This window comes from Sciurus vulgaris (genome assembly GCF_902686455.1).
Source record: "Sciurus vulgaris genome assembly, chromosome: 11".
NCBI lineage: Eukaryota > Metazoa > Chordata > Mammalia > Rodentia > Sciuridae > Sciurus > Sciurus vulgaris.
Window position 1 is genome coordinate 67,742,381 of NC_136472.1, and position 14,302 is coordinate 67,756,682.

Consider the following 14,302-nt stretch of genomic DNA (forward strand, 5'->3'; position numbering starts at 1 on the left):
AACATTACTTCAAAATTTTGAGATCTTTTGGATTTCTATGACTTGTGTATAACCAGAAGAGACTTCAGTTTTATGCAAAATCTCCCTTTTATCAGAGTTGGAGAGACCAGAATTTTTACATAAATCTCCAAGCTAATTTAAGCAATGAATATATCTATCCATTAATTGACCACTAGATTGATCTGTATATCTATCTATCTATCTATCTACCTACCTATCACTCTATCATCTACCTATGATTGAAAAAAGAGTAGGAAAATGAAATGTCATTGAATTTGGAGATACAGGATATGGATAAATACCATAATGAGCAGGGAAGATAGGGCAGTTCAGAACCTGCATCTATAGGATGTGAAAATAAAATGTCAAAAGAGGTCAAGATATGTGACCAGTCTGGGTCAACCGCAGCCTACATAAAGAAAAATAAGCAAATGCAGATAAATTTGGTGGCCATATAAAAATGAATTAGAGCATGTAAATTGAAGACCATGGAATCTGTGTAGCCAAATTATTTTATTTCCAGATATGGTTTTCTTTTCAGATGAATCAAATGCCATTTACAAAGTTTCACAGTAGAGTTTCCATTAATTGTCATTAGTTTATTTCATGAGTTGATTTATTTCTCTTTATACTGTTTTTTCTAAATTCTGAATAAAATACTTTGATATGTCTAGCAGATTAAATGCTAATATTGCAGTTTTTGAATATTCATTTCACTTTTGTATTTTTGATTCTTAATTGACATAAAATTGTATATATTTATGGGGTACAGTGTGAATTTTTAAAACATGTATATGATCTATAGTGATAAAATCAAAGTAAATAGTATATCCATTGTCTTAAACCTTTATCATTCGTTTGTGTTGGGATAATTCAAGATCTTTTCTCCTAGTTATTTTGAAATGTACAATAAATTGCTATTTAGTATAGTCATCAAATTGTGCTAGTGCTTCAATGAATATTAGTGTGGAAGTGCCTGCTTTCTTTTTTTGGTGGGGCAGGGGGTATACCTCTGGAAACAGAATTGATGGGTCATATGGTAATTTTATGCTTAACTTTGTGAGATACTTCTATACAGTTTTCTCTAGCTGCTGCACTATTTTACATTCCTGCTAGCAATGTTAGCATATTATCCACATTCTCAACAACGTATGTTATTTTCTATTACTTTTGATTATAGTTACCTTAGTAGGTATGAAGTGGTCCCCAATGTGATTTTAATTTATTTTTCTTTAATGATTAATGATTTTAAACACCTTTTCTTTTCTTGTTGATTGGCCATTTTTATATCTTCCTTGGATAAATGTGCACTGAATTTTTTTTAAACCAGAGTGTGCAGATGTTCTTTTAAATTGTTCTGATTCTGGAAACTCCTTGAATCCCTAATTTGCACTTCATGTTTTTGTCATAAAGTCCTAAATCCCTCACAAAGAGTTTCTTAAAATGTTTATTAAATTATTGATGCTTCTCTTCTATATGCTCAGATTCTACTTAAATACATCTCCCCAACTTTTTCTACTGTGAATAATCTAATCTGCTTCCCAAGAGAACCCCTTGAAATAAACATGCTTCCTGGAGGAAAAACATTTTAAATTCAGATCATTTAAATATATATGAATATATGTATATATATATATATATGTGTACACACATGCACATACTTTTATACATGCATACATGTATGTGTATATGTATCGGTATATGTGTATATATTATATATGTATATATGTTTATATGCATTATATGTGCATATATATGTGTATATATATATATATATATATATATATAACTTGACTGGAAATGATGTGGACAGTACAACCTATAGAAAGGAAGATCTGATTATTTCAGTACTAAAAGGTAAGGCATCTATATTTTATAATAGGTACATATTCAGGGAGAAAAATATAGGCCCAGGATTCATTTACAATAATTTTTTTTTAATTTCTTTTTTCTTTTTCTTTTTATTATAAACAAATGGGATACATGTTGTTTCTCTGTTTGTACATGGAGCCAAGGCATACCATTTGTGTAATCACAAATTTACACAGAGTAATGTTGTTTGATTCATTCTTTTTTTTTTCCTTCCTCCCACCACTCCCACCCCTCTTTTCCCTCTATACAGTCCTTCCTTCCTCCATTTTTGCCCCCCTCCTTAACCCTAACCCTAAACCTAAACCTAACCCTAACACTAACACCTCCCACTCCCCCATTATGTGTCATCATCCGCTTATTAGCTAGATCATTTGTCCTTTAGTTTTTTGAAATTGGCTTATCTCACTTAGCATGATATTATCCAATTTCATCCATTTGCCTGCAAAATGCCATAATTTTATCATTCTTCATGGCAGAGTAATATTCCATTGTATATATATATGCCACAGGTTCTTTATCCATTCATCAGTTGAAGGACATCAAGGTTGGTGTCACAATCTGGCTATGGTGAATTGAGCAGCTATGAACATTGATGTGACTGTATCTCTGTAGTATGCTGATTTTAAGTCCTTTGGGTATAGGCCAAGGAGTGGGATAGCTGTGTCAAATGGTGGTTCCATTCCAAGCTTTCTGAGGAATCTCCACACTGCTTTCCAGAGTGGCTGCACTAATTTGCAACCCCACCAGCAATGTATGAGTGGACCTTTTTCCCCACATCCTCGCCAACACCTATTGTTGCTTGTGTTCTTGATAATCGCCATTCTAATTGGGGTGAGATGGAATCTTAGGGGAGTTTTGATTTGCATTTCTCTGTTTAATAGAGATGTTGAACATTTTTTCATATATCTGTTGATTGCTTGTACATCTTCTTCTGTGAAGTGTCTGTTCATGTTCTTAGCCCATTTGTTGATTGGATTATTTGCATTCTTCATGAAGAGTTTTTAGAGTTCTCTATATATTCTGGAAATTAGTGCTTTATCTCCAGCACCATTTGAAAGTAAGGTTGCTGGTTATAAGATTCTTGGTTGGCATCCGTGTTCTTTCAGGGCTTGGTAAATGTTGTTCCAGGCCCTTCTAGCTTTTCGGGTCTGGATTGAAAAATCTGCTGATATTCTTATTGGTTTTCCCCTGAATGTAATTTGATTCTTTTCTCTCATGGCGTATAAAATTCTGTCTTTATTTTGTTTGTTAGGTATTTTCATAATAATGTGCCTTGGTGTGGGCTGTTGTAATTTTGTATATTTGGAGTCCTATAAGCCTATTGTACTTGGTTTTCCATTTCATTCTTCAGATTTGGGAAATTTTCTGATATTATTTCATTGAATAGATTGTTCATTCCTTTGGTTTGCTTCTCTAAGCCTTCCTCAACCCAGTAATTCTTAAATTTGGCCTTTTCATGATATCCCATATTTCTTGTAGATTCTGTTCATGATTTCTTACCATCTTCTCTGTTTGGTCAAGTTTGGTTTCAAGATTAAATATTTTGTCTTCAATGTCTGAGGTTCTGTCTTCCAGGTGTTCTATCCTATTGATTATGCTTTCTATGGAGTTTTTAACTTGGTTTATTGTTTCCTTCATTTCAAGGATTTCTGTTTGTTTTTTTTTCAGTATCTCTAACTCTTTATTGAAATGATCTTTTGCTTCCTGTATTTCCTCTTTTAACTGTTGATTGGTGCGATCATTTAATGCCTGCATTTGCTCTTTCATCTCCTCCTTCAATGCTTGCATTTGCTCTTTCATCTCTTCGTTTTTTCCCTGAATGTTTTAATTATGTACATTCTGAACTCCCTTTCTGACATTTCTTCTGCTGTGCTGTCATTGGGTTTTATTGATATAGTATCTAGGTTTGTTTGGGACATTTTCTTCCCTTGTTTTCTCATATTGATCAGATGTCAGTAGGACTCTGAGATATTGCAGATTTCCTCTATTGGCTTATAGTTTCCCTGTAGATTTCCAGTATATCACCTCCCAGCCTTCAGTAGCCTGAAGTCTTGGAGGAACTTGATAATGCAGTGCTTCTGAAGAAAGCTCCCTCTAGCCTGCTACTGGTTCCAGGGCTTGGAGCTGGCTCTCTGTGGAAGGGCTCTCACTGGACTGTCTGCTCTGAGAAGCTGTCCATGGAAGGAGCCTGCCACTGGAGGGAGCAGGGCTGCTTGGAGGAGTCTCTGGCTGACCTGCCCTGCCCTGGTCCCAGAGACTGCCTGCAGGCCAGAGCTCGCCGCAGGCTGTGGGACCCGGAGCTGGCTCTGTGCAGAAAGGCTCTCACTGGGCGACCTGCTCCAAGAAGCTGGCCATGAAAGGAGCCCACCGCCAGAGGGAGCAGGGCTGCCTGGGGAAGACTCCAGCTTCCCTGTCCTGCTCTGAGAAGCCACCCCTGTCCAGGCCTGCCACCCAGGTCAAGCTTCACTCAGTAGGGGAGATTCACCCATGGCTCTATGTTAGTCCAAGTCTCTCAATGCCTCCCCTTCTTGAATCCTGGGTTCTGGAGCTACAGGAGATGCAGTCACCCTCTAGTCTGCCATTTTGGATCACCCATTTACCATAATTATTTGTTGTAGTCTTCTTTATGAAAAGCTCTATATTAGGAAGACAGAAAATATGTAGAGAAATGCAAACTAATCTATGTAATGTTTAAAAGACAGATTCTTGGAGAATTTCCTGTGTGACAATGTACTAAAATTTTCTCAGATTGTTTTAATTGTGAAACTGAATGATCTTGCACAAATCTCTTAAGGAAATAATATGTCCCATGGTAAATGTTTATGTTATTTATGCTGAGATAAACCAAAATTCTAATATCTAGTTGTTCTCTAAAGGCACTCTGCTTTTCATAATTTGTCCAGCTAGTCCCTGGTGTTCATAAGCATGTTGCTAGAAAAATCCATTCCAGAACAATCCCATCATTTCATTCTGACCTTGGTGCAGAGGTTCTTATGCCTGAGGAAAGACTGACTTTGCAAGTCCTGTTTGAAGAATAGAAGCTGTGGGACACCCTTGGCTCCTATGGTGGCCCTGAGATACTAAAATATCTACATTTTGGTATAGATTGCCTCATTTACAGTTTTTCTTTAGGTGCAATGGACTTGAGCTAAGCTAAGTCCTTTCAAGTTAAAATTTTTGGGTCACTCAAAACTGCTATAACTCCTTCTTTCAGCATAGTCTCCAGATGGCAGTTTTCTCTATGTATCCTCCATACACTCAAATCTCTCCTTTCCGTCTGTGCCTGGACCATTAGTCTAATTCCCCAGACTACAACACATGAGGCTCTCCTCAGTGATCTCAACATGGATTGTTGTCTTCTCCTATATTGTGATATTGTCAATAAATGCAGAGAAGAAAATAAATATTTGATATAGTATCTTCTAGGTAGAGTCCTTTATCCTTTCTAGGAGTTAGTTAGTCTTGGTAGAACAAAGGGATAGATAGATATGGTGTATTTAGTCATCAGCACACCGTTTTCAAAGGATGGAGAATATAATTTGTTTAATAGGTGCCTGAAAATTCTTGCCTTAAAGCACTCAGAAGGAAAAAGACATGCAAATCTCTGTTCTTGACCCTGTCTTATTAGACATTTCTCTTTATATGGCGAGTGATAAAAATGGAGAAGTAGAAATGATAAGTTGAGAAAAGGAGATAGCATGGTTTCACATGCTAAAACAAGGGGACAAATCTGAAATATTATTTCTATTACTAATAAATGTAAAGGTTTACAATTTGATCACAAAGTCAATTGCTTGATTACATGATTCAGTATTCATTCACTTAACTAATATTTATTGAGCATCAACTATGTGTCAAACTTTGTGCTAAGCACTGAACAACTTTCATAAGTTTTATTTTCTGTGAGTACAATGTGAATTAACTTTGTGATAAAGTGATTTCAAAACTACAACTTAACTTTAATTCTGAAACTAAAAGTTTTCTTACATGAATGATGAATTATATTTATTGCTGATATTATCCAAAATCACAGTGTGGCAAAATCTTCTGTGAGACTATGAGGGAATATTTAGTCTTCATTTACTCCCTGAGAATAAACAAGTGATAGTTTGTAGGATGCTAATTGCTCGGTGTGTGTAACCTGTATCTTGTAGGACATACATTTATTACTTTTGTAAATATAAAAGAAAGGATTTTGAAAAGTGTTTCAAAATAAGGATTGTATATAGAGTTGAAAACCTGAACAGTTTTAGGCTTCTTAAACAGAAGTTTAGCATGTGATCTAGTGAAGGAGATTTTCAGACTGGAACTGATATGATAACACTTTGATTAGTATGTACAGTCAGGAGAAGCATCATAGGAAAAAAAATGAGAATTTTTAATCATTATATGATAAACAGTTAAAAGATTAGCAGATGTTCATCCAAAGGAAGAATTCTTAGAGGTATTAATGCAGATCTCTCTATACATCTAGAGAAAATATAGGAATGTAATTGTTTAGACCTGATTTGTTTAAGAATTCTGGAGATAAGAGTTAAAATGAGGGATGGATATTAGTATTCCAAGGAGGCAGATTTCTCTCTCTTCATGTGCATGTGTTGTATGTGTATAAATGGATTATTTTACTCATTGATACATATGGATGCGTGTGTATTACCTCACAGAGTAGTACATTTCCAACCAATGGAAAGGACAAAGAGTTGTCAGAAAAACAATCATCATGATGAGATTGTTAGGTGGCATTTATAGGATTTGATAAAGAGTTGGTTGGATGGGCTCTTCAGATGGTTATTCTTTTTAAAATATAATACAAGATCAGTTTAATGGGGGAGGATGGAATATTCTTCCTCAAATGCCAGTATTCAAGAAGAGAGTGGCTGATCTTCCCATCCATAACCCATAGAAATAACACTGTGAGCAATTCAGGTCATGCTTCATCTGATGTTGGAGACGCAGCTTGTCTTAAAAGTTCTCCATTCAGAAAAGATGTAAGATCATAGGTATAAAGTTCAATGGTCAGATCTTTCCCACGAGGGAAAGGAGAAGTGAATTGTTTGGTATTTCTAAATTATCTCCAAAGAAGTGAGCTAGAATGAACCCTTGGGAATTGTTTCTTTAATAAATATACCACTCATCAGAACTCTGAAAATATACTGAGGACATAACAACAAACAGATTTTCAAACCATGCTTAGAAACCACAAAGAGAAAATCGACTCAGGTAAGGAAGCCCAAGAAGTCATATGCTGCAAGGATGTTTAAGAATAACTCTTCTACTTCGTTTTGCAGCCAATTCTTAAGCAAGGGCTGGGAATGCAAGAAAGTCTTTTTGAAAAATTAAAATTTTAGCTTGTCTAGCATGCATGAGGCCCTGGAATTAATCCTCAGAAACACACACATACACTACAGGAAAGGGGATATGATATGTAAAGACAAACTTGAACCTAAGAAACACCTTTTGTACTTAATGAATACTGGTTGAAAACATGAGATCAAAAATTTGGGTCAAAGAAACCTGGGTCTGAATTCCCATAAGTTACATACTAATCGTTAAAATGCTTAGTTAAGCTACTTGACCTGGGACTCAGTTTTCTCACCTGAAGCATGTAAATAATATAAAGTGCTCACTTTCTTGTATTCCCTCACTTTTCCTCTCACACTTATCAGACATTTATTCCTACCATTCTTCTGAAATTGTCAAGATCACCAAAAGACCTAGTTGCCAAAAACAATGGGCATCTTCCATTTTTATCTCATTCAGGAACTCTGATATTATTCACTATTAAACTACAATGCTGCTTATATCTGTAATTTCTTTTCCACTGGTTTTAGTAAATACAGATCACATTTGCTATCCTTTTATATCTCTGCCTATTTATGTATCCATTTTCTTTGAGAGGCTCTTCTTTCTTCCTATTGCAAAGTGAATTTCTTCCTAGGTTCCCATCTTTTCTTTCCAGATTTTCTCTCCCACGTTAATTAGTACCTAAGTTAAGATTTAAACAACAATTTGAAAGCTAACATCTTTCAGATTGCTTTCTCCAGCCCATGGCTTCCCACTGTTAGTTGAATTAAAAATTCTACACACACACACACACACACACACACACACACACACACACACACATTCACACATATATAAATTTATATATAACTAATTTATTCTAAATGAGAACTGATTCTTGGGCAATGGACTAAGGTATAGGGAATGGAGTCAGTAGACACTGATTATAAAGGGTTCTTGGAGATTATCTGGAACTTAATAGGTTCTTGTTGGTTTGTTTGCTTCTGTAAGAACAAGAAGATCAGATAGTGAGTTCTAGTCACACCTGCATCCTATATGAGACCTCTAGGTTCACTTCATGGTGATACAAAATTCCACCCAAATTATTACAATAGCTAATATTATGTGCCACATTTCAGGAGACCCCTTAAACCAAGCTGCTATTTCTTTTCACAGATTTAAGCCTACAGACAATTTCTGGCACAATCAAATTTGCCACAATTAAATGACGGTGTGGCTGCTGCTAGGGACCAAAAATTATGAATAGGGTTCTCTTTTACTTAGGTCAATAAAAATACATTAAGTGATCTTGATAACTATTTACAAAGGAGTTAGCATATAATTTTGGTACCTAATACCTGACCAGTCCAAAGTCTAAAACTCATCATTTAGACTGTGAAAACTATAATTTAATCATGTTGGATCTTTTGCTTCTTATTTCTGGTTCACTATCAAGGTAACTTTGTAGGACAAAATAGGTGATTTGCCCCTGTTCTGTACAATAAATGATGTCATTTATCCATTCTTCATGTCTCTTCTCCACCTGGTATTATTGAGGCAGAATTGAAAGGTTAAGGGAATGATATAGCAGGAATTATGATTTATGATTACATATACATCACTCCTATATTCAGGTATATAAGTGTTGCTTAATTGAGCCCCACAGAGATTGTAATTCAATGGATGAAATTAGTTGGCAGTTTTTCTGTACATATACCAACAGAGTATCTGCTATTTCAGTTCTCAAAATGTCCTTTTTATCACCGACAGTGTTCATCGAAGTAGTGGGCATTTCTATAACTCATTCACTTTCTTCTGTACATTTCTCCCCACCATTCACGGCTTATTGTTAGAGATGTTTCTATGTGCCAAAGTTCCCAAACACTTATTACTTATTATTGTTTTTACAATATGGAAGGATTGCAAAGATTGCTATCATCTCAATCTTCCTGAATTCCCTTTCAGAGGTATCAGTAATGATATTTATAATAGAAATATATTTATTTATTTTAAAAGATTTTTTGTTTTTATTGACTTTTTATATATTTATTTATTTATTTTTACAGATTGCATTTTGATTCATTGTACACAAATGGGGTACAACTTTTCATGTCTATGGTTACACACGATGTAGATTCACACCATTTGTGTAATCCTACATGTACATAGGGTAATGATGTCTGTCTCATTCCACCATCTTTTATACCCTCACCCCTTCCTCCCTCTCATTTCCCTCTACATAATCTACTCCTCCATTCTTCTCTCACCCTACATTACATATCATCATCCACTTATCAGTGAAAAATTCAGTCTTTGGTTTTTTGGAATTGGCTTATTTCACTTAGCATGATATTCTCCAATATTATCCATTTATCTGAAAATGCCATAATTTTATTCTTCTTTATGACTGAATAATATTCCATTGTATATATATATATATACCACAGTTTCTTTATCCATTCATCTATTGAAGGGCATCTAGGTTGGTTCCACAATCAAGCTATTGTGAGTTGAGCTGCTATAAACATTGATGTGGCTGTGTTACTGTAATATGCTGAATTTAAGTCCTTTGGGTATAACTTGAGGAGTGGAATAACTGGGTCAAAAGGTTGGTCCATTCCAAGTTTATTTTTGAAAATACTCTGGACATACATAGATTCAAATGAATTTGGGAAAAACATTGTTTCCCTTGTCATTACTTTTAATTCTTATTGTAATAAACCTGCTCCAATATTTCCTGGCTGCATGCTAACAGAGTTATCTTGATATTATAAGTTTACAATTATAAATAGACCATATTTTAAAGACCCTGAGAAGCTCATTCTTAATTTTTCTGGATATGGGCTTAAATGGTCTACATCATTGTCTCCTTTAGCAAAGTAGGCACCGTTTTTCCCCTGGCAGCCCTTAACTTTCCCCTATAACTCTCTGTGTAAAGTTTATGCATTTCACCACCAATTTCTTATATTACTATTGCCCTTCAAATGAACATTTATTTTTCTAAATCTATGGCTCTATGTAAGTATCAGGCTTCTCTGGAGACCTTTATTCTAGAGGTCTGTATTTTGTAAATTTTTTCGTTAGGAGTTCCCAACAAGTGCCTGTTTCCTGTTTTGAAGTTTGTCTCCAATGTTGAGGCCTCAGATCAACTGCAATACTGAAACTTCAGAGTCCCAACTCCACCCACTAAGCACACAAAATAGAATGAGATTACCAACTCTACCCTGTTGTTCAAAGTTTTTTTAGATACAAACACAAGTTCTCTCCTAGGTACAGTACATTTAAGGTAGCAAACATTGATCACAGTATTTCTCAAGCATTTAATAATGGTGGACTAGTTTCTCTTAATTAAGCATTTTCCTCAGTGATTAATCTTTGAAACAATTACCTCATTTGTTTCATGAGAGAAAATCTGAGCTGATGCAAAATGGATAGAAATGCAGCAAAGGCCTGTAGGAGAAATAATAGTAGATGGAATAAACTAGTGAAGAGAATGAAGTTGCTCTGAAGGTGTGCCATTTGAGAGATGGAGTCAAGACTAGAAACACATGAGGTGTTATTGAAAAAAAGTTGTGGGCCTCACATACAACGTTCATGCATAATCACAGTAAAGTGGGATGGTTATCATGATTGGTATTACTGTTGTTATTCTAGGCAAAGACCTGGTGAATACAGATTTATAATTGGTGACGTCTGATACAACGTACAAAACTTACAAATTTTGAAGTGAGAAATGGCCTGATGGTGTGCTACTAGAAGATGGTGAGAGCCAGAAAGAATACTGCTTATTTAGACACCACAAGCCCTGAAACATCTCCTCTCCATCTGCAAGACCTACCATGGGGTCCAACAACACTGCTGCTCCCTTCTTGCTGACTGGCTTTCTGGGCTCAGAGTCAATTCACCCCTGGATATCCATCCCCTTCTTTTTCATCTACCTCTCCATCCTTTCAGGGAATGGCATACTTCTCTTCCTCATTTGGAATGACCACAGCCTTCATGAGCCCATGTACTACTTCCTGGCTGTGCTGGCAAGTACAGATCTTGGAATGACACTAACTACAATGCCCACAGTCCTGGGTGTCCTGTTGCTGAACCAGAGGGAGATTGCCCCGGCGGCCTGTTTCACCCAGTCCTACTTCATCCACACACTAGCTATCGTAGAATCGGGTATCTTGCTTGCCATGGCCTATGACCGTTTTATTGCCATCCGCTCTCCTCTGAGGTACCACTCCATACTTACCAACTCCAGGGTGATGAAAATAGGTCTGGGGGTACTGCTGAGAGGCTTTGTGTCCATTGTGCCCCCAATTCTGCCACTTTATTGGTTCCCATATTGCCGTTCCCATGTTCTTTCCCATGCCTTTTGCCTCCACCAAGATGTCATGAAACTTGCTTGTGCTGATATTACATTTAATCGCTTATACCCAGTTGTTCTGGTGGCTCTGACTTTCTTCCTAGATGCTCTGATTATTCTCTTTTCTTACATCCTGATTCTTAAGACAGTGGTGGGCATTGCCTCTCGAGAGGAGCGAGCTAAGGCCCTCAACACTTGTGTGTCCCATATAAGTTGTGTCCTTGTATTTTACATCACTGTGATTGGCCTGACCTTCATCCACAGGTTTGGGAAACATGCCCCACATGTGGTCCACATTACCATGAGCTATGTCTACTTTCTCTTTCCTCCATTCATGAACCCAATTATATATAGCATCAAGACCAAGCAGATTCAGAGGAGCATCATTTGCCTCTTCTCTGAGCATGGCAGAGCTTGAGTCATTATTTATAAAGTCAAAATTGCCATGATTTCTGGGCCTTTCCCATAATTGGAAAAAAAATATCTTGGTCTACCCAGTTTTCCAGAGTTAGAGAAAAATTCAATTTTTACATAAAGAAAAAGAAGGTGGGTTTAAGAAAAAAAATTATGTATGCATCTACTGTAGTAAAGAGGAAATGCCTGTGATCTTGAAGAAAAGGATATAGGAAACAGGAAGTGAGGGAGATAGAGCAATCTATATTGAGTTTCCAAAAGAAGAGTAATAACCTTTTCAAAAACTGCCAAATTAGTGGAGTAAGACAACTTGGTTCAAGTGTACCTCACTTAAAAATGTGTGATTGGAGGTACAATTTGTGTCATGTTAAGGTGATTAACCTACAACTCTAAGAAACTTACTTCTGAATTTTTAGTCTTCTTTGATGTATCAGTGTATTACATTATTAAAATGAAACAGACACAGACTAATGTTTTCATAGCAACAACCAAATCTCCCATCAGCAGTGGAAGCCAGACCCAGCCAGACCCCCAATGCCTATGTCCTTCCTCCCCTTGGTTCCTAAATAATGACACACTTATTCTTTTTCTTTCCATATTTTGATCTTACCCCCTGATAGTTTTATTCCCCAAAAAAGTTGACAACTGATTTAGACCTCACCTATTTCCCTTTTCCTTACTTCCTTCTCACATAAAACAACTCAGGCACTTTTAATTCATAAATTTTTCTGCTAACCAATACAGAAAACCTGACAAAAGTAATGTTATGTTTTAGGCATTTTTCAATGGTAGCATAACGGAATTGAACCCAGGGCCTTGTGCTCACAAGGCAAGTACTCTACCAACTGAGCTATGTCTCCAGCCCACCATAATGTGCTTCTCTAACATTTTATGAAGTACTTATGTCTTTGTGTTGTTCATCCTGGTTGAACTTAGTCTACCACCTGTTGTTAATGTCATTGGTAATTACCACTCCACATCCACTGTTAGTTTTATGCTAATATTTGGAGCTGGCCTATCCTACATGTCCTTGTGTTATCTAAGAAACCTTCCATACCAATATCATATCTAGGCAGATGAGAACTCTAATAACTTTCCAGAGATTTGATGAGGTAATTATTTTCAAAAGTAAACATGAGGAATTCCTACAAATTAGACATGGTATTTGTATGCAGCACAGCTGAAAACCAGGAAGTATCTACTTGTATAGTATGAAGTGATTGTACAAATGGTTAGTAAGAGTTCTTGGAAAGTTTGGCCTGAGGGTTTTATTCACTGCCATTTTTGTTGTCTTTCTTTATATATCATTTTATTTATTTTTCTAAAGTTGGCATGCAGTATATTTAATTTAGGCCCTTAAGTTTCTAGTTATCTTTGTCATTTGGTCTGAAATGCACATCATTCTAAAGTATAAATTACATTCAGGGAACCTACATCCCTATCGACCACTACAGGTAGAGCATAAAAAAAACATGAAACAAATTTATTGGTATCAAAATTTTAATGCAATTGGGAGATTTTGTTAAAGTGGCAAGTGTAAGGTGTTTATTAGGAAAGGATTTCAATGCTATTTCCATGAGTTTAGTAGGCCACAACAACAAAGGTCTATTTGGTTAAATTTTATAGGTAGTGTACTCCAAAATAAAATTATTCATGTTATAGAGTTCTAAAAAAATCAGAAGTATCTAAATATACATATAAAGTGATGGGACCTAATTAAAAACTCACATTTATTCATGTGACAGCAAGAGATATTATAATACAATTTTATAATCTTTGATATTTAAACAGCCTCTATCAATTTTCAAACAAATCAATGAATAAAGCATGAATGTTAAAAATCTATTGTTAGTAAATAATAAATGCACATTAGTGGATTTTAATTTTAAATAAAACTCAGAACATATGTATTCTTTTTAAAAATAATTTCTAACTCTGAAAACCTTTTCAATTAATAATAGATTAACATCAACTCACAGATCCAGTCATATTTAATGACATGTATTGCACAATTTAAGTACAAACAGTTTTCTCCTTAACAAGTGCAACCTCTAGAAAAGTCTCTTGGTCCCCGTCCTCACTCAGACCCTGACCCACCCAGTTTGCTGAGCCTCAGACCTTCTTTATACAGAGTATCTTGAGTCAGGACTGACCTGAAAGCAGGCATAGTGACCTTCTCTCATCTGAGGTATAGAATCTGAAGATTGTTCTCCCTCACATCCTGCGATCTGCTAGGGAATTAATTGTGTTGCCCCCTCAGTTTAAGATCATCCTAGGGATGGCTTCCTGCTGTTCTCTTAATCCCCAAATGCAGTTCTTTAAAAAAATAAAATTGTGGTGTGGTGTGGCTAGCTAAGGCTGATTTATTGAATTTAT

At 35.9% G+C, this 14,302-nt stretch overlaps 1 protein-coding gene across 1 annotated transcript; it reads left to right on the forward strand.

The window, feature by feature from the left end:
• Positions 1-10,994: 10,994 nt before the first annotated feature.
• Positions 10,995-11,930, forward strand: LOC306640522 (olfactory receptor 51B4-like; the record flags this gene model as incomplete). The annotated part of the gene is made up of 1 exon (XM_079104807.1): positions 10,995-11,930. One exon carries the CDS (start codon positions 10,995-10,997, stop codon positions 11,928-11,930), a length of 936 nt encoding a protein of 311 aa, XP_078960933.1.
• Between the last annotated feature and the right edge of the window lie 2,372 nt (positions 11,931-14,302).